The following is a 24,399-nucleotide window of genomic DNA, read 5'->3' as shown; positions in this document are numbered from 1 at the left end:
AGGCAATGTGAGGACCGGTTACATAGTTGGTGACGTTCCATGCAAAACAAGTGTGGAGTCTCATTAAAAATTATTAATGATTTTAAGGTGATGACAGCAGAGCATTAACCAGATCAGAGGCTCCTCTGAGAAGAGGAGGACCCTGTGCATGGCCAGGAAGTCAGCGTAAGCAGATTCTAGAGGGTGATCCCCCCACACGTCAGTCCCTGGGCCCTGTCTCACTCTGATAATTAGAGATTGTCCTCACTGGACTCATCAGGATAGTTTGTTTGTTTGCTTGTTTGTTTGTTTTTTGAGGGAGGCGAGGGGAAGACTTCTGCCCTCGCAAATCCATGTATTTTGGAGCTGTTGGAGTTTTTAAATCTTAACTAAGCCCTAGGGATACCATGTCATCAGAAGAGGCAGAATGGAACCTGAAACCAAGCAGAAAGCGTGAATTCAATGAAGAGAACTTTCCAGTGTAACTGGGGATTCCTCAGCCGCCCACACACACTCCAACAGTCACTTGTTCTGGAACAAACTGACTGCTTCCCTTCATCCTGCTCATTTACAACCCAAGAGCACGGGTGTCAAATGGCAGAGAAAGGTGAAGAGGGGGAGCTGTGTGTAAAGAAGCCCACATGCAGCCTTTGGGTTGACTCCTAAATCATGCAGGCCCCTCTCCTCATGACCCCACAAACCTGCCCTCACTGGGCTGCCGCCCGGTGGGGTATTCCATGGTCACCAGCTTCTCCCTCACCTGTGCAGCTTCACTGGGGTTAAACACCTTTCCCTTTGGTGTGTTGAGATGACCCTTTTACTCCAGTGTTAGTGCAGCAAATGCTGCTGGTGGAATCGAGAAGCAAGCTCTGTGCACTAACATACCTGGCACCTGGTCATCTGTCACCAGCAGGGCAAGAACCTCTTGGTTTGACTGCACACAAAACCCTTGCTGTGGGAAGGGACAGCGTGGGGACCCCACGCAACACTGAGTGCCTGGCGGCTGGTGACCAGTGCTTAAGACTCTAGCTTGTCCTCCCAAGACAATCTTCTCATCATCCCCAAAACATAGGCAAAGCACAGCAAGTCTTTCTCGGCAGGTGGGCGGCTCTGAAAAGAGCCTTTGGGTCTGACAGGGGTCACGTCGCCTCACTTGGAGCTGGTGTACTTGGATCTCGCGGGACGTGATGGTGGAGCGCTTGTTGTAGTGCGCCAGGCGCGACGCCTCGCCCGCGATGCGCTCGAAGATGTCGTTGACGAACGAGTTCATGATGCCCATGGCCTTGGACGAGATGCCGGTGTCGGGGTGCACCTGCTTGAGCACCTTGTACACGTACACCGAGTAGCTCTCCTTGCGGCTGCGCTTGCGCTTCTTGCCGTCCTTCTTCTGCGCCTTGGTCACCGCCTTCTTGGAGCCCTTCTTCGGGGCGGGAGCGGACTTGGCGGGTTAGGGCATGGTCGGGAAGAGCCGCCGAAGAAGCTGGGGAACCACTGGGAGGACGAGAGTGAGTGAGGCTGCGAGTGTCCTCTGGTCCCGGCTCCTTAAAGGAGACGGGGGTGAAGGCGTGTCCGACCGGTGGCGAGCCCCGGCACGTCACAGGGTGTCGTCCATTGAGAACCAGGGCATTTCAGACCCGGGACTCCATTGGCTCAGGGAAAGGCTGTGACCCGCCGCCAATGGCACAGACTCACTTTCGCGCCCCAGCGCGACTATAAAGGGGGCGGCTCCGGGCGCTTCAAGGCAGACCCAGGTCTGAGCAGAAGCTTTCTTTTTGCCATCACCATGTCTGGACGCGGGAAGCAGGGCGGCAAGGCGCGCGCCAAGGCCAAGACGCGGTCCTCGCGGGCCGGCCTGCAGTTCCCGGTGGGCCGCGTGCACCGCCTGCTCCGCAAGGGCAACTACTCGGAGCGGGTCGGGGCCGGCGCGCCCGTGTACCTGGCGGCCGTGCTCGAGTACCTGACGGCCGAGATCCTGGAGCTGGCGGGCAACGCGGCCCGCGACAACAAGAAGACGCGCATCATCCCGCGCCACCTGCAGCTGGCCATCCGCAACGACGAGGAGCTCAACAAGCTGCTGGGCAAGGTGACCATTGCGCAGGGCGGCGTGCTGCCCAACATCCAGGCCGTGCTGCTGCCCAAGAAGACCGAGAGCCACCACAAGGCCAAAGGCAAGTGAGGAGCAAGTCGCAGCGTTCAAAACCAAAGGCTCTTTTCAGAGCCACCCACCCCCTCAGCGAAAGGGCTTGCACTTTCTCTTTGTTTAAACAGCTGCTGAAGAATGGCTTTTACCGGGTTTCATCAGTAGATGTCAGTAAACACCGCATGAGTGAAATTTAACGAAACATTAAGAAGATTAAGCGGAAAAGTTAAAGTAGAAACAAAAGGTGTTAGGTTTCAGGTAATTAAGGTAAAGGCAATGATGTAGCAATACCCCCAGGTTAAGACAAGAAATACATTGTGTATAAAGGGGATGCTTGGACAAAGGTGTCTATTTAAGTGCAAATATAGTTAATGACCTGCGGCAATAAAACTATCTTTCAGTCTGTTGTTGGGTAGTTTTGCATCTTAATAGGACAAATCACCTTTAGGTGGGTCTGCAACTTCACTGGTCCTTAACCGTTTGCAAATAGGAAAACCATACTTATGTGCCTGTTGTCATGCACATTTCTTTACTTTTGTCTTGTCAATTACGCTCTTTCCGCTTTCACCCGCCCCAGCCCCATGTCCTTAGAACTTAATAGCAATCTTCAGCATTACTTTAAAAAGGCACTTAGTAATCTTTGCATCATTTATAAATTTGAGTATTTTTCAAACTTCATTTTTCACAAGCCTCAGGTAAATGTAAAACGTAGTGGAATGCTTTCTGTGAGGATGCTGATTAATGGGTGATACATATATTAATGTAGTTGCCACAGAAAATAAAATCAATTAATGGTCTTGTTGCATTTAGGAAAAGTATATGAAAACAGGAAATGCAAAACTCTCCAAGCTCGGGGGTGGGGGAAGGGATAGTTTAAGGTCAAACGTGGAAATCAAGCAACTTATGTTGAAATGCATCTTCCCAAATTTGAATGAGGCAAAAACATGTCCCTTAGCCAATCACATCCGGTGCGCGCCTTTTCAAACGGAACATAGGAAAGGTAGGTTAAGCGCCAAAATTTACAATTCTTCTCAAGCGAACAACATATGTCATTGTTACCGGGATGACGCCAAAATATAGTGGAAGAGACGGTATAAAGACGATAGTAACGAAAGACGGTAGAAAACACTCTGCTGAAAGGGTGCTTGGGAGGAAAAAGTTAATTTTCGGTCTTAACCCACCGGAAGTCCCACCTATCCAGAAGGGATTGCCGTTCGCAGTAACTTAGTCTGAGACTTGATGGACAGATAACTGTTCCAATCAGAGCGGGTCTCGCCTTATATAAACTGGTTGAGCTCCAGCTTCCTCACTCCTCTCTAGGTTAAGGGCTCCTCGTTCCCAATGGCTCGCACGAAGCAGACGGCGCGCAAGTCCACGGGCGGGAAGGCGCCCCGCAAGCAGCTGGCCACCAAGGCGGCCCGCAAGAGCGCGCCGGCCACGGGCGGCGTGAAGAAGCCGCACCGCTACCGGCCCGGCACCGTGGCGCTGCGCGAGATCCGGCGCTACCAGAAGTCCACGGAGCTGCTGATCCGCAAGCTGCCGTTCCAGCGCCTGGTGCGCGAGATCGCGCAGGACTTCAAGACCGACCTGCGCTTCCAGAGCTCGGCCGTCATGGCGCTGCAGGAGGCGTGCGAGGCCTACCTGGTGGGGCTGTTCGAGGACACCAACCTGTGCGCCATCCACGCCAAGCGCGTCACCATCATGCCCAAGGACATCCAGCTCGCGCGCCGCATCCGCGGGGAGCGGGCCTGAGCTCCGTCCTTCGCACCAACACGGAAACCCAAAGGCTCTTTTCAGAGCCACTTCCCTCCTCCCTGGCAGGGGCTGCTGCACTCCTACTGGCGGGTTAATAACGCAGACCTCAGCGCAGTATGGAGGGAAATGGGGACGGGTCCCTGGCCTTCCCTCCACAACTTTAGGTATCTATCCCTTTCTTCAACCAATGGAGTGTAAAGATTGGCAAGGCCTCACTGAGTTCAGTGTTTACATTATGGTTGCCATTTAGGGAAACTAAGTTGCTTAAGGGACTGTGGCTTGGGACACTAGCAGTTTCAAAGGCGACAATGTATCTGCAAAGATAGTCTCCACTTGGACACTTGTTATCCACGTGGAAAGAGGTAAAGGGAAGGAATCTGTCCACAGGAAAGATTCAGCCCATCCCGTAACAAGGGGTTCAGGGCGTAGATAGTGGCACCTTCCTTACCCACTTCTGACATTCACAAATATGCTAATTACGTTTTGTAGTTGAACCTGAAAATTGGTCTCAGGGTTCTAGTTTTTCTTTCAAACGCCCTCAACTATTGTTGGGGATAAACCCCATGCAAGTCCCTTTAAACAGATCTGGGAATCAAAGGAGAACATGGGAATTAAGCCTCCAGTGGCTGTAGGAAAACAAAGTTAAATTAGGGTTATTGTTTCTCACTTGTCTAAATGGCCTAAAAAAGGCTTTATAGGAATGACAGTACTGTGTTATAAACTTCGAATGTAGTGGTTTATTACTCACTTTGAAGGAAAAAGTTATTTTTTAAATGGAGACAGCTGACTGGCTAGCAATTGTATAAATATTTTTTAAATGTCACTTGTAATTAGATAATGCAAAATAAAACAATGCATAACACCCAGCAGATTATCAAAATCAGAAGTTAATTTTGCCAAGCTTAAGAGGTGGAGAAGCTTGCTTTTATGTGGTGGTTTACAGATGGTGGTCTTACCTACGCAGACATTTACAGAACCAATTTAGTAAAATTGGATGTGCGCGGGCCTGTGCCCCAAGGAAATTCTCCTACAGAGTCATTAGAATATTCGTCAGAATGTTATTTTTGATAGCAAATAAGGCATAGATAACTTAAGGCAATGAATAAATAAAATGCTCTTTTAAGGTCAAGAAACAAGTAAGGGGGGGCAAGAGACATATACAATACTTTCAACAATAAATATTTATTAAAAAAAAGAAAGGTGGGAAAGTTCCTGGGCAAGTGGAATGGGGAAACTGAGACTAGATAATTAAGCAAGATGAGATAATTAAACAATTTAAACAATTCACCGACTGCTAGTGGATTGACAGACTATCTTCCCTAGCTAAGGACACTTGAGAACAAATTGTTTCTCTCTCTCCTCCCTAACCGGAGAATAAAAAAGCTTAAATTCCTCTGATCAGGAAGAGAACAGATATCTCTCTCCCTCTCTCTCTCTCTCTCTCTCTCTCTCTCTCTCTCTCTCTCTCTCTCTCTCTCTCTCTCTCTCTCTCCAGTAAGCTAAAAGCAGCCCCACCTTGGCTCACTTCTTTCTTATAACGTTTTTATGGAGTCAAAGCAGACTACCACCTTGCCTCTTCCCTGCTGCTTCTACAAGCCCTTCCTTCGTTTTATTGTGCCCAGCTTTAATAAAGGTACTCAAAAAGGAGGAGAGGAGAAGGAGGAGGAGGAGCAGAGAAAAAAGTAAATGGCAAAAACATGACCTGAACCCCAGGCTCAGTTAATCTTGCTACTGTTATTCAGTTCACACCTGGACACCTGTGCTATGATCTCGAACCGTTTTCTAGCTTTACGTCCAAATTACCTGTAATAAACACCAAAACCAAAGGTAGTAAATGTGAGTACTTTATACACATGATTTGCAAAACACCAGCTGCTCAGTTCATTCAGGCTGCTATGCCAGAATTCCACAGACTCTGTGGCTTAAAAACAGCAGAAATTTAATCCTCATGGTTCTGGAAACTGACAAGGCCAAGAACAAGGCTCTGACAGACTTACTGTCTGGTGAGAGCCCTCTTCCTAGTCCAGGGACAGCCATCTTCTCAAGATGTCCTCATGAGTTGGAAGAGGTGATGGATGGCTGGGTTCTCTGATAGGGGCTCTACCCCAGTCAAGAGGGCTCTGAGTTTATGGCCTAAGCAACTCCAAAAGGCCCCACCTGCAAACATCATCACATTAGGGATTAGGTTTCAACCTAGGAGTTTTGATGAGACACCAACTTTGTCTACAGCAGAGTGTGATTTCAATGGACAGAAGCTTAGACACTGGGTTCTCCATCACGTCCCTATTCTAAAGCCAGGGAGGTAAGACAGCAAAGAGCCCTATACCAGGACTCTCCCCTTCACCCTAATTCTTGTCCTATCAATATTAAACCCAGAAGATATTAGTAAGGGGAGGTGCATGAAAGAAAATCAGAGCTTCTTCGAGGTATTATTTGATATATTTCTGTCATGAAAACCAGCAAAATTAACAGAAGCTTAAGAGAAAACATGAAGACCATCAGTTGTCATATGTACAAAATTGCACAAACATGGTAGGGTTTTAGGCAAAATAAGTCACGAAAAGCTTTATAAATTGGAGGATACTTCTGGGTCCTGAGAGAGTTTCAGGAGAAAGTAAGGGGTACCTCTGGAAGTCAGTTTTAAAGCATAAGCAGATAAGAACACGGTACAGTGAACCTCAGGAAAGGGTGTGGTAAGATGAGGGGAGAATGAGGCCTAAAGTTTGGGACACAATGGAATTTGGGTCTCCAAGTTCATTTAATTGATATTTTAGCACATGGAGGCAGCAGAAGTTCAAGGAAGTTTAAGGATGAGAACAGAGATTGTGATGGCTCTAAGGTGTGAGCAAGAAGAAGGGATGCTCCGAGACTGGTTTGGCTCAATGGATAGAGCGTCGGCTTGGGGACTGAAAGGTCCCGGGTTCGATTCCGGTCAAGGGCATGTACCTTGGTTGCGGGCATATCCCCAGTAGGGGGTGTGCAAGAGGCAGCTGATCGATGACTCTCTCATCGATGTTTCTAGCTCTCTATCTCTCTCTCCCTTCCTCTCTGTACAAAATCAATAAATAAATAAAAAAGAAGAAGTGATGCTCCATGTGGTCATGCCTCGTACTTAAGATTCTTAAGATTCTGACCTGGATGGACACTGTAGAATGAGAGAGAGACCTGAGGGCACAAGTTCATGGAGTTGAAAACCCTCCAAAGGGCTTATGTATGAATGAGTATGTGTTTTCAGGATAGAATAAATGAGAATTAAAATAGGAACTAATCACTAGTAATAATGTTGAGTACAGAGCAATAGAAAAGTAAAAGAGACACAGCACAACCTATCAGCCAATTCCAAAGCCTTAACCCAAACAAACAAAACAAAATCAGGTGTCAAGGAAATAAATATGTGGCATAAGAAGTTGAAAATATACCATATTGAAAAAGATCAACTCCACTTGTCACAAACATTACAAAATGGTCCATTAGAGACATGCAGACCAGGAAGTAACCCTCAGCACTGCTAAGGACAGTACGGTCCATGTGTTTAACGGATTAAAGGGGAAAGTAAAAGTTTGCCAAACTTCTCTTGGAAAAGAATGTTGATAGGTCCTTCCTTCCTCCAATTGATGGTCAGACACAAACCCAACATGTGGCCAGACATACCTGAGCACTGAACCACCAATCAGATTCTGCCAAATATCCTAAGCCCCCCCCCCCATACCTAAGTCCCTAAATCCCTAATCATCAATCAGCGTGCGCTGAGTACCCTAAGTCCTGTCCCCCTATCTTCCCCTTAAAAGTAGACTCCCGGGTGCCTTCCAGCCTCTTTCTCTCTGGAAGCAGTCAGTGGAGGTACCTGTCTCCTGGCATCCCAGTCTCAGTTACCTTCTTTAATTAATCTATCAAATGTTTCCTACTGTGTGAGAGAAAAATTATTTATGACGGTTATTCAACAATAATTTATTGGGTAACACATGTCAATCAGTCTTATTATTTACTGAGAAAGACAAAAGAAAAGCATTGAGTCATACTTTATTTAAATAAATGAAATTCTTAAACTTTTTTTAAGCTAAGAAATCTGCAGAGCCTGTCTCGGTGTCTCTTCCACGAAGGTGGAAGAAGAGGATTAACAAGTCTCTAATTTAACAGAGAGAAGTACACCTTTGAGAAGCATAGATGTGAATGTTATTATTTCCTGGGCAAAGCACTGTTGTTAAGTTACAAAGCACCGCAGTTAAGTTACAGACCTTTCAGAGTGTACTACCTGCACCAGATAGAGGAGCACTGGTACATTTCCTCAGTGTTTCCAGAAACAACAAACAGGAGTCCTCTTGCATCCTCCGGAATGTGTTTCTAGAGCCCGCAGGGCCTGCTAATTGACTCTCCAAAGAAAAAAGCAGATCTTCCTCAAACAACTTTAGACAATGGAAGTGTTTTGAACCGAGATGAAGTCGCCCCCACCCCACCCCCACAGGATAGTAGCGTGGGACTGGATGTGTAGCAGGTGAGGCAAAGGATAGAGAGCCAAGGGGAGCAGTCAGGAGCCCACCTGGAAGTTTCCTGTTCTTGGGCCATTCCTGTCTCAGCCACTGATTTAGTGATGATTCTACAGAAAGCACTTTGCACATAAGGCTTCCCCGTGGCCCAGAGGACGGCCCTCACCTCTCTGGAGATGGGCCACTCAGATCCAGCAGTCACAGTCACTAGGGCTGTGCATGCTGAGGTGGCAGATAATAAAACCAAAATAGACAAACCAACCCCCCACCCTCAAAAAACAACAGCAAAGCATGACCCAGACAAAGGCATGGCTGTCCGGGAGTGGGCAAAGATAGAACTGTAGAAGAGAAGTTGGACTGAGGAGTTTTTTGCATTTTAAAAAAATATATTTTTATTGATTTCAAAGAGGAAGGAAGAGGGAGAGAGAGAGAAACATTCATGATGAGAGAGAATCATTTATCTGCTGCCTCTTGAAAGCCCCCTCACTGGGGATTGAGTCCACAATCTGGGCATGTGCCCTTGATCAGAATCAAACTTGAGACCTTTCAGTTTGCAGGCTGATGCTCTATCCACTGAGCCCAAACCGGCCAGGGCAAGAAGTTTTTAATTAGGCTTTAAGACATTTATCTTTGAAGAACTTGTATTTCTCTATCTGACTTATTTCACTTAACATAATACCCTCTAGGTCCATTCACCTTGTCATAAATGACAAGCTTGCATTCCTTTTTATGGATCAGTGATTAAATATATATATTACACTCCTCTATTGATGGACACTTATGTAGGTTCAGTAACTTGGCTATTGTGAATAGTGCTGTGACAAACATAAAGGATGCATATAACGTTTCGAATTATTTTTTTAAATTTTTGTATAAATACTCAGAAGTGGGATTGCTGGGTCATATGGTGGTTCTATTTTAAATTTTTTGAGGAACCTCCATACCTTTTTCCATAGTGGCTGCATCAATTCGCAACCCTACTACTAACAGTGCACAAGGGCCCACTTTTCCCGAGTTTGCTCCTGGGCAATTTACTGATGATTTCCACTCTGGCAGATGTGCTTTTAATTTCTTTCTGATAGTGTTATTGGTGTATAAACATGAAACTTATTTCTGAATCCTAACGCTATTCTGATGCATTACTGAATTCATTTATTAGTTCTAAAAGTTTTTTGTGTGGAAACATTAGGAGTCTCTAGTATCATGCCATGTGGGAATCATGAATTTAACTTCTTACTTTCCCATGTGGGTGCCCTTTATTTATTTTTCTTGTTTGATATACTACGTTGAATAAAAAAAATGGTAAAATGGACCTCCTTGCCTTGTTACTGGTATTAAAGAAAAAGCTTTCAGCTTTCTATCCTTGCACATGATGTAAGCTGTGGGGTTTTCTAAACCAAGAGGTTTGATAAAGAACCGCCCTTTTCGTTTTCCGGAAAAAGAGCGTGGGGCGTGGCGGGGGTGAGTAGGCTCCCACACAGGTCCGCAGAAGGAGTATATAAACACAGCTGGCGAGGCCCGAGAGTCTGTATTCTCACTAACTGCAGCCATGTCTGGACGTGGCAAGGGCGGGAAGGGCCTGGGCAAAGGGGGCGCCAAGCGCCACCGCAAGGTGCTGCGCGACAACATCCAGGGCATCACCAAGCCCGCCATCCGCCGCCTGGCGCGGCGCGGCGGCGTCAAGCGCATCTCCGGGCTCATCTACGAGGAGACGCGCGGGGTGCTCAAGGTGTTCCTGGAGAACGTGATCCGCGACGCCGTCACCTACACGGAGCACGCCAAGCGCAAGACGGTCACGGCCATGGACGTGGTGTACGCGCTCAAGCGCCAGGGCCGCACCCTCTACGGCTTCGGCGGCTGAGCCTCCTGCCTGCTGGCACCTGCACAGAACCAAAGGCCCTTCTCAGGGCCGCCCACTCCCTCTCGGAGGAGCTGAGCGCTGTCCTGCTTCTGGGAAAACGGGCTGGAGGAGCCAGGTTCATCCTCGGGGTCCCACCCAGGGCCAGGTTAAGGTTTGTGGTGGAATCTCCCGGTTTCCAGGGCGCCAGGAAAGAGTTAAGGGTTCAGCCACAGGCTCTGCCGACCAGCCCATAATCTCACCTGCGGGGTGGGGGTGTCGTGATATCCATGGAAACTGCATTAAAGCTGCACATTTTCACCGAAGTGCGGCCTGTTCGCTCCTCACCTGCTTGCCTCGGGCGTCAGAAAGGTGGGAAGGTAAAGCCCTTCCGTCTCCCTGACTGTTTGGCTCAGTGCCTAACTGCCTTAGGGAGGTTCAGTCTCAAATCCGGCCCCTCCCTGCGCCCCACGCTAAACTGTTAGTATTGCTATTAGCTTCTGGTCAGGGCATTAACCAGTATCCGAATTCTTTTTTTAAATGTGGATTGACCGTTTACCGGTTAATGCGGATTTTGTAATAAAACACGATAATTCCAAGAGAAACATCAAAAGTGCTTTGTTTAAAGTGATGTCCATCGCCAGCTTCACATTTCCCCCATCTTTCAGGCAATTTGTGGATACCGTTCCAATAGAACTTTTGTTATGAGGCAGACCATCCAGAGACCCAATTTTTCACTTTTTCTTACGTTTTTAAGTGCTGCTCAGAAAGCACATGTGCCATCGATCAGAACAAGTGGTCATCTAAAGGAGCAATACAACAACATAGCATACATATCAAGTCACATGTATGTCAACATGTGTAACGCTATGGGAGGAAAAAAGCATTAACCGGTACTCCCAGTAAAACCCTTTATTCCTCAGAGCATCTCCCTCAGATTAGATTAGCGGGGACTTGGGAGTTCGCTGGAATGTAGATGGTGTAACTTGCCCCAAACAGTTTAAGGGCCCCTGGTTACCCCCTGCCCATCCCAGGGCAGCGCAGGCTTCAAGGTCTCAAGCCCACATTGCGGGTCCTGACACCTCAGGGAAAGTAGTGTCACCTTTTACAGAAAAGCTGGCCGCCCTGTGTCCACACGCGCTTGGAGCGACTACTAAACCCGCTTAGGTTTGAGAAGAGGCAACACAGTGACAAGAAGCTGAAACCACAAGTCCTCCGTTTAAATGACTTCCCTCTCATGCTCCGTTTCGTTAAGAATCCTATTAGAACATCTCTTATTTAAACCAGAGCAAGGAGCTTTCAGATTCTCAAGATAACCTTTTCTTATGAATTTTTAATGCATCCTAGAGGCTTCTTAAAGGTCACTAAGACATTTTCTTTGTACATCATCACAGACCTCGAACAGGCGGGAAATAGTTTCCTAAACTAAGAGCTAAATCCGCGGGGAGGCCATGGGAGGAGCGCGTACCGCCCAATCAGAGCGCGGGAGTCGCTATAAATACAGGCCAGTTGGCTCCCCGTTCACTGACCACAAAGCTCTCGGCATGGCTCGCACGAAGCAGACGGCGCGCAAGTCCACGGGCGGGAAGGCGCCCCGCAAGCAGCTGGCCACCAAGGCGGCCCGCAAGAGCGCGCCGGCCACGGGCGGCGTGAAGAAGCCGCACCGCTACCGGCCCGGCACCGTGGCGCTGCGCGAGATCCGGCGCTACCAGAAGTCCACGGAGCTGCTGATCCGCAAGCTGCCGTTCCAGCGCCTGGTGCGCGAGATCGCGCAGGACTTCAAGACCGACCTGCGCTTCCAGAGCTCGGCCGTCATGGCGCTGCAGGAGGCGTGCGAGGCCTACCTGGTGGGGCTGTTCGAGGACACCAACCTGTGCGCCATCCACGCCAAGCGCGTCACCATCATGCCCAAGGACATCCAGCTCGCGCGCCGCATCCGCGGGGAGCGGGCCTAATTGTGGCCCTATTCGCACCCCCAAAGGCTCTTTTCAGAGCCCCTCAACTGTCTGCAAAGAGCTGTTGCTTCTAAAGACTCCTAGACAGCCCTGTGGGGTAGTTCAGTGTGGGCAAGGAATTCTGGGCACATTCCCCATTTTGCACGCTTAATGCACACGAGTGATAGTCTGGCTTCCGGCAGCTGCCTGTGCCCCATAAGCCTAACCAAGGCCTAGGTTGGCGGATTCCTGCTCCGTTGGGTCTTAAGTATCACCTTTGATGTTTAAAATGTTGCTGGTTTTAATTTCAATGTAATGTTTTCCTTGGTGTCTGCAAGCTGTCCTTTGTAAGATTAATTCCCAAAACGTCCCAACAGAACATTGTTTTCCAAACCTTTGTTTTAAGGATTTCCTTGCCCATTTTTTTTTTTTTAGTAGTGTCGGGTTAGGGATTATATGTGCACTTGTAATTTTGAGTTCTTTTTAATAGAACGAGATTTCCAGCCTTTTAAAATCTCATGTCTGCTCCAGATGTGTCTCTTTTCCTCATTTCGCTGCTTAATTACCTTATGGGAGTAACATCTTCGCCCCAGGAGGCAGTGGTCTATATGGAAGCAGTTCTCCAGTGTTTTTAGTCAGGGCAGCCATGGGGGCCTTCCCTTCTGGATTTGGATTTGCCCTTCCAGAGTGCCTTACATTCCAGCTATCCACTCCCTGGGAAGCTTTTGGAAAGATCTCTGAATGGATTGAGCACCCATTCTGTCCTGGGGCTGAAGCCTCTTCCTGCAGAGGAGCTTGGAGCTAGAAGCTACCAGGCATAGGACAACTTGGTGCTGCCTGTTCTGAGCTTTAGAGATTGTCCTCTCCCCACACCTCGGATTTCCCATCGCAATGGAACTAGGTGGTCCATGTTCAAACCTCAGAGCCCCCAATTAGTAAATGTACAACCTTTGGCAAGTTACCATCCCCCCTCCCCCCATCTGTCTCTCTCTCTCAGCCTGTATAGTTATAAAATGAGGCAAATGATTTAAAATCTGTAGGGCATCCTTAGATTAGCTCCTGGCACTTAGTAAATGCTCATTGTACATTAGCTGTTGTTACTATACCTCTACCCTGCCCTTAAAGCATAGAGGCTTTCACACACACACACACACACACACACACACATACACACACACACCCTGGCCACAGATCCTTTATAGTTTTGTGATCGAAACAGTTAAAAGTGCTTGGCTAGAACATTTTCTTGTTAATTTTTTTTTTATTCCTTGTTTGTAAGAGGCAGGCTTGTATCCCATGATCCATGAATATTCGGATGAGTTCAAAACACAGCAAAAGGGCCAGATCATAAATACTTTAGGTTTTGGTGGCCAAATGTGGCCTCTGTCACATATTTTCTTTCTAATATAAAAATCCAAGCACCACTTTTAACTTAAGGGCCTTACAGAAACAAGGTACTGTCCACATATGGCCACCCGTGGCCATATGGTTCCACTTCCACGGGCTGAAAGAAGCGTGCTGGCTCTTTTGCTACAGTGTTGCCCAGGGAGCACTAACCAATGTTGAGTATGGGAGAGGTCTCAGTCATCATTTCATCTCCCTTATCATTGGGCCAGGCACAAAATCCTATTCATTCCCCAACCTACATGCCTCTAAGTAAATAGCAAATTTCTCTGCCCTCCAGGCCAGCCTCCTGGTCATTGCCTCAGATCTCATGGGTGATAATGCTTTTCTGAATTCTTCTGAGGGGAGGAAATCCCCAATCCACCTTTCTTAGTCAGTTGCCATTTACTTTTGAAAATACAGGTCTATGTTTGCTTAAACACAATAACATCCACATGGATGTCTCCCAGAAGAGGTGCACTTTGTTAAATGTTGATGGACAGGGGGGAGTTTGTATGAGAGCATTAAGAAAGCACCTTAGAAATAGATAAGAGTCCCATTTTGTGCTTTTGATAGCTCCTGGAAGCCCTTGAATAATTTTTTAGGGCAAGTTTCAGAGATTTTTTAAAATAAAAGATTATCTGGACTAAACATTTTTTCATCCCTATTTTAATAGATTTGGGTAGGGACTAAAGAGAGAACACATCTTAATAAAAAACATATAAAATTCAAGTTTGAATTTGAATCTATGTCTTTGGATCCTGAAGCCAAAATAATTTATCTTTTTCCTGGTGCAACTGCACTTTTCCAAGCTGCAAAATACCTGCCTCTAAGACGGAGGCTCCTGGAAACTCCTAGGAAGCAGAACAGGTTTCAAAGTGAGATCTACCTGATGACCAGGTGCCCTGAGACCCATGTTATTGCTACAGTTAGAAACAAAGTTACTATCCAAACCACGGAACCTCGTGTCTTTCCTCTTGTAAAAATCAAAGGCCAAATTGAGGGACAAAGCTTCTTAAAAAAGGTCCCATTGATATTTAGTAGAAATTTGTTGCCACACGTAACTAAGTAGTGTGATACTCTAAACCAGGTGGACTTCTATGGGAAATGGTAGCGATTTAAAAAAAAAAAATCTTTTATCCGTGGCACGGGTTGCACAAAGGCACAAGTCAGCGAGCCGGGAGTCTGCTTTCCGCCCTTGGAGCTTCAAAGCTTCACATTCTGTATCCCAGTTTTGAACATTTAAGCGGAATCTGGGGGTTGAGAAACACAGTTTGTAAATCCAGCCGTTAAAGGTGGCCGCCCGAGGGCGGTGGATAGGGCGCGCCACCAATCACAGCGCGGCATCGGCGTATATAAGTCCGGCCCGGCTGGCAGCCCACAACCGCCCTCTCTCGGTTTGATAGGAACTTTCTCTTTCTCTGCTCTTTCAGCCACTCTCACCGCCATGTCGGAGACAGCCCCCACCGAGGCCGCCACTCCGGCGCCCGTGGAGAAGTCCCCTGCCAAGAAGAAGGCGGCTAAGAAGGCGGCGGGCGGGGCCGCGGCCAAGCGCAAGGCGTCCGGGCCGCCCGTGTCCGAGCTCATCACCAAGGCGGTCGCCGCCTCCAAGGAGCGCAACGGGCTCTCGCTGGCCGCGCTCAAGAAAGCGCTGGCGGCCGCGGGCTACGACGTGGACAAGAACAACAGCCGCATCAAACTGGGCCTCAAGAGCCTGGTGAGCAAGGGCACCCTGCTGCAGACCAAGGGCACCGGCGCCTCGGGCTCCTTCAAGATCAGCAAGAAGGCGGCCTCCGGCGAGGCCAAGCCCAAGGCCAAAAAGGCGGGCGCGGCCAAGCCCAGGAAGCCTGCAGGCTCAACCCCCAAGAAGCTCAAGAAGGCGACGGGCGCCAAGAAGGCCGTGAAGAAGACCCCCAAGAAGGCGAAGAAGCCTGCTGCCGCCGGTGCCAAGAAGGTGACCAAGAGCCCCAAGAAGCCCAAGTCCGCTGCCAAGCCCAAGAAGGCGGCCAAGAGCCCCGCCAAGCCCAAGGCTGTGAAAGCCAAGGCCGCCAAAGCCAAAACGGCCAAGCCCAAGGTAGCCAAACCTAAGACCGCGAAGGCCAAGAAGGCGGCTCCGAAAAAGAAGTAGGATGTTTGCCTCCTGACAGCCACCAAACCCAAAGGCTCTTTTCAGAGCCACCCATAGGCCTCTGGAAACAGCTGGGCACTCCCTGCACTGCTTAGGGCTTGTAGTTTCTATCGATTTACAAATCAATAGGATCTCATCTCCCTTCATTCCGTTGATTTAACCAGTTCGCACAGAAACGTGTTTAACGTGCAAAGGCGCTTCAATGAAAGCGTTGATGGCTCTGAAAAGAGCCTTTCTTGGTTGTGGCTTCCTTCCCCTCACTTGCCCTAGCCTTGTTGGGCAGCAAACCGCCCTGCGAGATGGTCACCTTGCACAGCAGCTTGTTGAGCTCGTTGTTGCGGATGGCCACCTGTAGGTGGCAACGGATGATGCGCGTCTTGTCGCGGGACGCGTTGCCCGCCACCTCCACGATGGGGGCCGTCAGGTACGCGGGTGCGCCCGCCCCGACCCGCTACGAATAGTTGCCCTTGCGGAGCAGGCGGTGCTCGCGGCCTATGGGGAACTGCAGCCCGGCCCGGGAGGACCGCGTCTTAGCCTTGGCGCGAGCCGTGCCGCCCTGCTTCCCGCTCCCAGACAGCCTGACTACAAACTTCACTGCAAGTGGTTGCGAAAGCGAAAGTGCTTGGGCGGCACTTTTTATAAATGTGGCGCGAAAAAGCGGATGTGTCATTGGTTAAGGTTTCAGCTACATCTTAACCAGTGAAAGTGCAATTTGGGATTCTGGCGCTCTGATTGGGCAGAGCTAAGTTTGCCCGCTTGCTCTCCAATAACACACACAGGACTTTGGATCATTACCTGATTTGCATGCGAGGTTGTATATAAATAGGATACATTTCCTCTGCTCTTACATTTTCTTTCACCCACAATGTCCCCTGATTTAAGTCTATGTCAACTCGGTGCTGGCCTCCCCAAAATGACTTCAAGAAGGCAGTGGCCAAAGCTCAGAGGAAAGAAGGCAAGATATGCAGCGCATCCTTACATAATCCTGGAATGAACGAAAGACATAGAAGTGATCATAGGATTAAAATAAGGTTTTAGTGAATTTTTATCTTGTGCTTTTACTATGATTCTATTTGAGGATATTTCCAATTTATCCCCTAGGGAATTGCCTGGGAAATAAAATGTAGTGCCAAAAAACCCCAAGCACCCACCAAATTTACTTTTGAATCAAATAATTATAAAATTTCCTACTGTACTGTCTGAGAAACATCCTGAGTATGTGTTTTTGTCGTGTAGTAGTTAGCTTTACACCAGAAGGCCCTGGTTCCATTCCAGTGGGACCAGAGGTGTCTTCTCTTCACCTCTCCAAGACTAACAGGAGTCTCTTGTTTGAGATTCTCCCCCATTGAGTCTCAGATCCACTGACACCTAAGCTCAGATTGTCACCAACAATCGTCCTGTGACTTCTGCTTCAGAGACAAGGGATATGGAGAAAGGTTTCAGGGAAACCTGAGGGCTGGAGTCACCATCCTTTTAATTTTTATTGTTGAAAGTATTACATAAGTCCTCCTTTTTCTCCTATGAGCCTCTTCCAGCCACTCCCGTCCCCATACTCCTACGGGTTATGCATATATGCACACAAATTCATTGGTTGATGTCTTCCCACCCACCCACCTATCCTTGCCTTCCCTCTGAAGTTCAAGTCTGTTCATGCTTCTATGTCTCTGAGTCTATTTTGTTCATCAGCTTATTAGGTTCATTAAATTCCACATATGATTGGGATCATGGGATACTTATCTTTCTCTGACTTATTTTGCTGAGCATAATACCCTTCCTATCCATTCATGCTGTTGGGAATGACAAGAGCTCTTTTTTTTCTTCTTTTTTTTTTAACAGCTGTGTAAGTACTCTATTGTGTAGATGTACCAGGCTTTTTGTCGTTGTTGTTTTAACCACTCATCTGCTGATGGGCACTTGAGCTGTTTCTAAGTCTTAACTGTTGTAAATTGTGCCGCTATGAACATAGGGATGCATATATTCTTTCTGATGAGATTTTCAGGTTTCTTAGGATATATTCCCAGAAATGGGATTTCTAAGTCAAATGGGAGTACCAATTTTTAATCTCTTGAGGAAACTCCATACTGTTTTCCTTAATGGCTGCACCAGTCTGCAGACCCATCAGCAGTGCACGAGGGTTTCTTGTTCGCTACATCCCGCCAGCACTTCTCATTGGTTGGTTTGTTGACAATAGCCATTCTGACAGATGTGAGGGCTCTAACCATCCTTTTACACAGAATGTGAGAGCCTAATCCACAGGAATTCCTAAAATCTTGAACCTGGGCAGAGGGCAGAGGACCCAGGGGAGAAATGTGTGGATGGGTCTGAGCTGGCCCTGCTCAGTCCTGGGGCTCATGGCCTCTTTCCAGAAATTTCCACTCCACCCCATGCCTGCCAACTGCCAGGAAGGAGACTCCTGGGTTATTCCCCTCACACAGGTCTCTGGTCTGCAGTGGGTATTTTATGCATTTTCCTTAGTTAAAAGAAGAGAATTCTATGAAAACCTCACCCAGGGAGCCCTCCCTGACCTCACTCCTAATCACAACAAACATGGGCAAAATCAACAGGAATCATCATTTCTCTCTGCCCCCATACAGGTGGCTTTTGCTGGCTCGGCTCATAGAAGAGTCTGCATTTCCAGCCCCCTGTCCACAGGAATAGTATGTTCTCAGCCTGAGCAAACCAGGAAGTCTGGGCCTTCTTCACCTGCTCACTCACCTGGCACTACTGGTAAGTTCTGCACCAGGTGCAGGACTCTGACCTTGTTGCTAATGTTAGGTCTGGCCAAATAATTGAGTTAATACCCCTCCCCTGGGAACTGACCTTTAGCTACTTCACTACAGAGTCCCCTTGCTTAGACCAGGGGTTGGCAAACTGAGGCTTTTGAGCCACATGTGGCTCTTTGGCCCCTTGGGTGTGGCTCTTCCACAAAATACCACATGTGGGCGTGCACGTACAGTGCTATTGAAACTGGCCCATGCACAGAAGTGGGTTTTCGGCTCTCAAAAGAAATTTCAATAATTGTATTGTTGATATTTGGCTCTGCTGACTAATGAATTTGCCAACAAGTGGTATAGACTGAATACATGCATGTTGTGCAAACACATGCATGGCCTTGCAGAGGGCTGTCAGAGGTTCTATGAGAACCTGAGTTAACAGCTGGAAAGGATTGGCTGCTGACTAAGCTAAAATCTATCATTTTCTAAATCTACATGTCTTTCCAATGGCATCTGTCAGCCTTTTTCTTCTACACTCTCGGAGAAAGTCATACTATTGAGAGATGTGCCAGTAGATGTGGGGTCCTCGCAGGATTTCCTTATGGCTACATAGAAGATGCTTGGAACTTGTTTTATGCAACCTCTGTTTCTACCTTGGAGCTTTTCTGCATTCATTCCCTTGCCCTGCGTGGATCAGAGGTAGGCACTGTCTGATATTTAAAAAGTTACTTATGAAACTACCTCTTAAAATTTAAGAAAAAAAAATCACACACATGCTTTAAGAGAAATTTGGTTTTATTTTCAAGCTTATAAAAAAAAAAAGGTGAAAGATGAGACAGAAGGGTCGAAAACCAGGACACAGGCTTTATTAGAGAAGGACCCTGCCGGGCTGCCTTGCAAAGGAAGAGAACACACGTGCAGAAGTGAATACACCTTTTGGAATGGGAAGGGATAGGGCTTAGGGTACTAGGCACACGCTGATTGGTGGTTTCATGAGGCGCATGATCAGGCACTTAGGTACTTAGGAATAGGGGGCTTAGGGGTTGATGGTTCAATGTATAGTCATATAAGGTGCCTGGTTAGGTGCTCAAGAATGTCCAGGCCACAGGTGCAGTTTATGTCATCCTCCATCCATCAGTTGGGGGAAGGGAGGATTTATCAAAAGGTACCACATATATATCAACCTTCTGAAGTTTATGTTTCTAAAGTACTGTGTATTTAAATCCGTTTCTGTGCTATCTCTATCCCATTGTGTGAATGCACCCCAATAAACATATTGGCCATGAATACATGTTGCTTCTAGTATTTTGCTATTAAAAATAGCATTGCTCAGTTCTCACATACCTCACTGCCAAGTGAACACCTGGGAGTGGAATTAAATCACCAAGGGGACCATAATTGCATACAGGGCATCATCAGAACCCTTCAGCAAATACAGGTGGAAGTCATTCCATGACAATCCTGGGAAAAGACCCAAAGTTTTAAATAGCTATGCTGTTTTAAATAGCTATGATGTTAGACATCCTGGGTTGGAGGAGGAAATAGCCATCGGCTCCTGTTTATTTTTCTGTGCCCTGAACGGTAGCTGCCAGACACAGGCAGTCCCAGGGCAGGGATGCCATCGAAGGCTTCCAGCACCAGTTACCAAAGCCTGAGCCACTGTTCTTGGGTTTTTTGTTGTTGTTGTTTGTTTTTTCTGATCTACTTCCCAATCCTTAAAACTTTATTGCATTTAGTAGAGAAAGAACACATGCCAGGTAAGAGGAAAAACCTGGGTTCAATTTGACAAATAGTAATTTCACTCAGAAATGAGAAGTGGGTAAAAACGGCGGTTCTTCTCACAAAGCCTCAAGGCCCAGAATTCTCCAATGAATCCTGAGTCGCATTAAAGTAACAGAATGGCACAGGGTAATCTGTTGTTCCTTCCAAACTTCTTGTATGTCTGGATTGGCTGTTACAGCTGCCCACCTGACAGGACTGATACCTCAGATAATTTGAACGGGGTTCACTTTTCTTTTGTCTTTCCAACTTAACATTTAAGAAACAAGCACACAGAAAGAAGAGCACTAGCACTGTCCACCCCGCCACAGGAAAGATAGCTGATATTTTCAGTGGGCGCGACGGGCCACACCAGCAAGGAACACATTGCATTATGGGATATTGAACCTTAAAGAAGCCTTCAGCAGGTTAACATGCAATTTAATTGTCTTAATGATGAGGACTTTGCTATTCTTTACCACATTGGTATGAGAAGAACCTGACACTTAGACCAACCTCAAAATGTGGACGGCGGCCTCGGCATGTCCTGCGTTGTACTGAACGAAGTTTACAACTAGATCGAAAGATAACACGCCAAGCACTTTGCTGAGAATAACACTTACCCGACCGGTGTGAAAAGTGAGTCACAGTTCTCTTTAGAAGATGGAGTGGCTCTGAAAAGAGCCTTTGGGGTTAGGAATCGGGCCGCGGCGCCTCACTTGGAGCTGGTGTACTTGGTGACGGCCTTGGTGCCCTCGGACACGGCGTGCTTGGCCAGCTCGCCGGGCAGCAGCAGGCGCACTGCCGTCTGGATCTCGCGGGACGTGATGGTGGAGCGCTTGTTGTAGTGCGCCAGGCGCGACGCCTCGCCCGCGATGCGCTCGAAGATGTCGTTGACGAACGAGTTCATGATGCCCATGGCCTTGGACGAGATGCCGGTGTCGGGGTGCACCTGCTTGAGCACCTTGTACACGTACACCGAGTAGCTCTCCTTGCGGCTGCGCTTGCGCTTCTTGCCGTCCTTCTTCTGCGCCTTGGTCACCGCCTTCTTGGAGCCCTTCTTCGGGGCGGGAGCGGATTTGGCGGGCTCGGGCATGGTGGAAGCTGGGTGGAGGAGGTCGGTGAGGGGAATAGTAAGGACGGGGCACGCTGTGTTCTATTTATATACAACCTCGCATGCAAATCAGGTGATGAACCAAAGACCTGTGTCTGTTGGTTATTGGAGAGCAATCTGCAAACTTAGCTCTGCCCAATCAGAGCGCCAGAATCCCAAATTGCACTTTCACTGGTTAAGATGTAGCTGAAACCCTAACCAATGACACATCTGCTTTTTCGCGCCACAAACTTTTATAAAAAGTGCCGCCCGAGCACTTTCGCTTTCGCAGCCACTTGCAGTGAAGTTTGTTGTCAGGTTGTCTGGGCGCAGGAAGGACAAGACGCGGTCCTCGCGGGCCGGGCTGCAGTTCCCCGTGGGCCGTGTACACCGCCTGTTCCACAAGGGCAACTACTTGGAGCGGGTCGGGGTGGGCGCGCCTGCGTACCTGGCGGCCGCTGTAGTACCTGACGGCCCAGATCCTGCAGCTGGCAGGCAACGTGGCCCGCGTCAACAAGAAGACGCGCATCATCCCGCGCCACCTGCAGGTGGCCATCCGCAACGATGAGGAGCCCAATAAGCTGCTGGGCAAGGTGACCATTGCGCAGCGCAGCGTGCTGCCCAACAAGCAGGCCGTGCTGCTGCCCAAGAAGACCGAGATCAACCACAAGGCCAAGTGAAGACCACGTTTGGAAGCAAGTGAACAAAAGGACTTTTCAGAGCCCCTTTCATAGTCACCAGAAAGTCAGCACGACCTACTTGTTTTCAATCACTTCCACCTCTTTCCTATTCAGTAAACATCAGGCACCTTCACTGTCTGCCTCAGTTTATCCACATTGCAGAATTGGCACACAACAGCTTTTGCGATGCAGGCAATTTGACATGTTTGTGTTCTAGATGTGCTATAATTCCACCGCCGTGCTCGAGATGTTCGCCCAGGTACATACTGGAAGTAAGCTTAAGTGACACGCGTCACCAAATCTGAGCATCTCTTGGGACATGAGCAGGGGTGGTTTCCATAGACACCAGTTGTGTGCCATTAGGAAGGTGGCGAATCTTGAACCTTGAATCGGTTATTGTCTTAAATGTTAAAGCACCTGATTTCTAGGATTACTTGACAATATATGTATTGCATCAGGCATGCTAGATGTCCGCATGTCACAGTGGTGGTGGCAGAAATACAATGTTGGGGACCAGCTGTAAGTGTAAGAAATATTAACCATGCTTTGTTACCCATGATTGCTTTGTTCTGGTTAAAGAAGGCACGTTCTAACCTGGTGGGGAGTTGCAGGTGGAACCTGGGAGCTTACCTGGAAATGCAGCCTGTTCTCATCAGGGAGCAGCCTATTCTTAGGAAAAGATGAACAACCTTGTTAGGGAAACCAGAACTACCAGCGCTTTGAAGAACCCTAGCATTTTCATACTTGCAAGCCTTTGCAAATCTCCAGCCTGCATTACCTGTAAACAGCCCATTTGCCATACCCTTTTGCTTACTTCCCATGTAATCTTTGTCCTACCCAATATAAGCAGCTGGTTTATGGAGGGGTGCAGAGCAGATTTTTGTGGGTGACCTACTGCTCTCCCATACTGCCAGCAGTATTAGAATAAATGCTCATATAGATTCAACTCTGTCCCTGATGAATTGGCTGACGTATGACAGACAGCACTGACCCATTGATTGTCCATTACAGTAGCAATGACTAGTAGATGCTAAGGAGTGAATCCAAGAGCAGTGATGGTGGAGACCTACAGTTTTAAAAATATGAACAAACTTCTCTGAATAAAGCTGAGGCTGTTTTGAGAAAGAGAGGTCAAACATTGTGGTGTGTTTCTCCTGTCTATACCAGCATGGCCAGGTCCTTTTAATCTAGGCCTTGGAAAAGATGGGAACATTTCTGCCACTTCCCAGTTTGCCATTTCAAGAAATGCAGGCACAAAGACTATTTCTTCTGTTTTTTTTTTATTTATTTTTAATTGTAATGCATTTATACTTTTGACAAATAATGTACTTCACCCTTAGATCCCACCAGTTAAGAATATGTTAGTAAGACACTGCTTGTTCTAAAGTAACTCCATATAAGGGGGAGTAACACAAAAGCAAATAAAGCACAATGTAGCAAGAAAAGTAGACAGGATGCTAAGGAAACATAGGGAGGAATCAGATGTTTAAGAGATAACCTCTGGGCTGAGGGCTAAAGAACTGGAAATTAAAGGAAAGTACAGGAATTCCAGCACCGAATTAGCATTGCCAGATCTAGGGCTTCTGGTGTGTACACACAAATGAACCAAAATTGGATATTGGCACTAAATTAGAGGTTAAGATGCAGGGAAGAACCAGGAGAGATCTGTAGGCACTTATTTCCTTTAAATACTTTTATTTACTGATGACTCCCAAATGTTTTGATTTTATTTTATTTTTTCCTCCCATCCCCTCACCCATAGTCTGTTTTTTGAAGAAAAAAAAATCCAAAATAGATGTTAAAAAATGGATATTTTCCCATTGGTTATTTTAAAAAAAGATTATATATATATTTAAATAAATCTTTATTGTTCATATTATTACAAATGTTCCTCATTTTTCACCCTTCCATTGCTCCCCTTGACCAGGTTCCCACCCCACCCTCTGCCCTTTTCCTACCTCCCATTGTCCTTATCCATAGGTGCACAGTTTATGTTCAGTCTCTTCCCACATCCCCCACTCTCCTTTCCCCCCGAGAATCGTCAGTTCACTCCCCTTCCAAACCTCTGATTCTATTATATTCACCAGTTAATATTGTTCATCAGATTTTTTTTTAATTCCCTTGGTTTTTAGATTCAATTGTTGATAGTTACGTATTTGTTGTTCATAATTTTTATCTTTATTTTCTTTCTCTTCCGAAAGAACCCCCTTCAGCAATTCATATAATTCTTGTTTGGTGGTGATTAACTCCTTTAGCTTTTTATTTATTTATTTATTTATTTATTTATTATTATTATTATTATTAGTGAAGCTCTTTATCTGGTCTTCAATTCTGAGTGATAGCTTTGCTGGGTAGATTATTTTTGGCTGTAGGTTCTTGCTATTCATCACCTTGAATATTTCTTGCCATTCCCATCTGGCCGCATGGTTTCTGTTGAGAAATCAGCTGACAATTGTATGGGTGCTCCTTTGTAGGTAACTACCTGCTTTGCTCTTGCTGCTTTTAATATTCTCT

General features: G+C 47.2%; 5 protein-coding genes and 3 pseudogenes across 5 annotated transcripts; 5 read left to right on the top strand and 3 right to left on the bottom strand.

Moving 5' to 3' along the window:
* Window positions 1–375: 375 nt before the first annotated feature.
* On the bottom strand, window positions 376–1,435 carry LOC118727439 (annotated as a pseudogene).
* A 255-nt stretch (window positions 1,436–1,690) lies between these two features.
* On the top strand, window positions 1,691–2,156 carry LOC118727374 (histone H2A type 1-D). The gene has a single exon (XM_036453151.2). It carries the CDS (start codon window positions 1,763–1,765, stop codon window positions 2,153–2,155), a length of 393 nt encoding a protein of 130 aa, XP_036309044.1. The 5' UTR covers window positions 1,691–1,762; the 3' UTR covers window position 2,156.
* Window positions 2,157–3,431: 1,275 nt separating this feature from the next.
* On the top strand, window positions 3,432–12,171 carry LOC118727438. The gene is made up of 3 exons (XM_045587027.1): window positions 3,432–3,869; window positions 9,906–10,214; window positions 11,654–12,171. The coding sequence occupies exons 1-3, from the start codon at window positions 3,461–3,463 to the stop codon at window positions 12,148–12,150; spliced, it is 1,215 nt and encodes a 404-aa protein (XP_045442983.1). The 5' UTR covers window positions 3,432–3,460; the 3' UTR covers window positions 12,151–12,171.
* Window positions 9,893–10,255, top strand: LOC118727395 (histone H4). Its single transcript, XM_036453175.2, has one exon. It carries the CDS (start codon window positions 9,908–9,910, stop codon window positions 10,217–10,219), a length of 312 nt encoding a protein of 103 aa, XP_036309068.1. The 5' UTR covers window positions 9,893–9,907; the 3' UTR covers window positions 10,220–10,255.
* A 2,741-nt stretch (window positions 12,172–14,912) lies between the features above and the next one.
* On the top strand, window positions 14,913–15,734 carry H1-5 (H1.5 linker histone, cluster member). Its single transcript, XM_036453124.2, has one exon. It carries the CDS (start codon window positions 14,960–14,962, stop codon window positions 15,638–15,640), a length of 681 nt encoding a protein of 226 aa, XP_036309017.1. The 5' UTR covers window positions 14,913–14,959; the 3' UTR covers window positions 15,641–15,734.
* Window positions 15,735–15,839: 105 nt separating this feature from the next.
* On the bottom strand, window positions 15,840–16,822 carry LOC118727437 (annotated as a pseudogene).
* A 3,958-nt stretch (window positions 16,823–20,780) lies between these two features.
* LOC118727377 (histone H2B type 1-C/E/F/G/I) lies at window positions 20,781–21,225 on the bottom strand. The gene has a single exon (XM_036453155.2). It carries the CDS (start codon window positions 21,206–21,208, stop codon window positions 20,828–20,830), a length of 381 nt encoding a protein of 126 aa, XP_036309048.1. The 5' UTR covers window positions 21,209–21,225; the 3' UTR covers window positions 20,781–20,827.
* On the top strand, window positions 21,207–22,523 carry LOC118727436 (annotated as a pseudogene).
* The last annotated feature ends 1,876 nt before the right edge of the window (window positions 22,524–24,399 follow it).

This window comes from Pipistrellus kuhlii, unplaced genomic scaffold (genome assembly GCF_014108245.1).
Source record: "Pipistrellus kuhlii isolate mPipKuh1 unplaced genomic scaffold, mPipKuh1.p scaffold_m20_p_24, whole genome shotgun sequence".
NCBI classification, from domain to species: domain Eukaryota; kingdom Metazoa; phylum Chordata; class Mammalia; order Chiroptera; family Vespertilionidae; genus Pipistrellus; species Pipistrellus kuhlii.
Note: the sequence above shows the minus strand (reverse complement) of the source record. Positions and strands in the feature narration are given on the sequence as shown.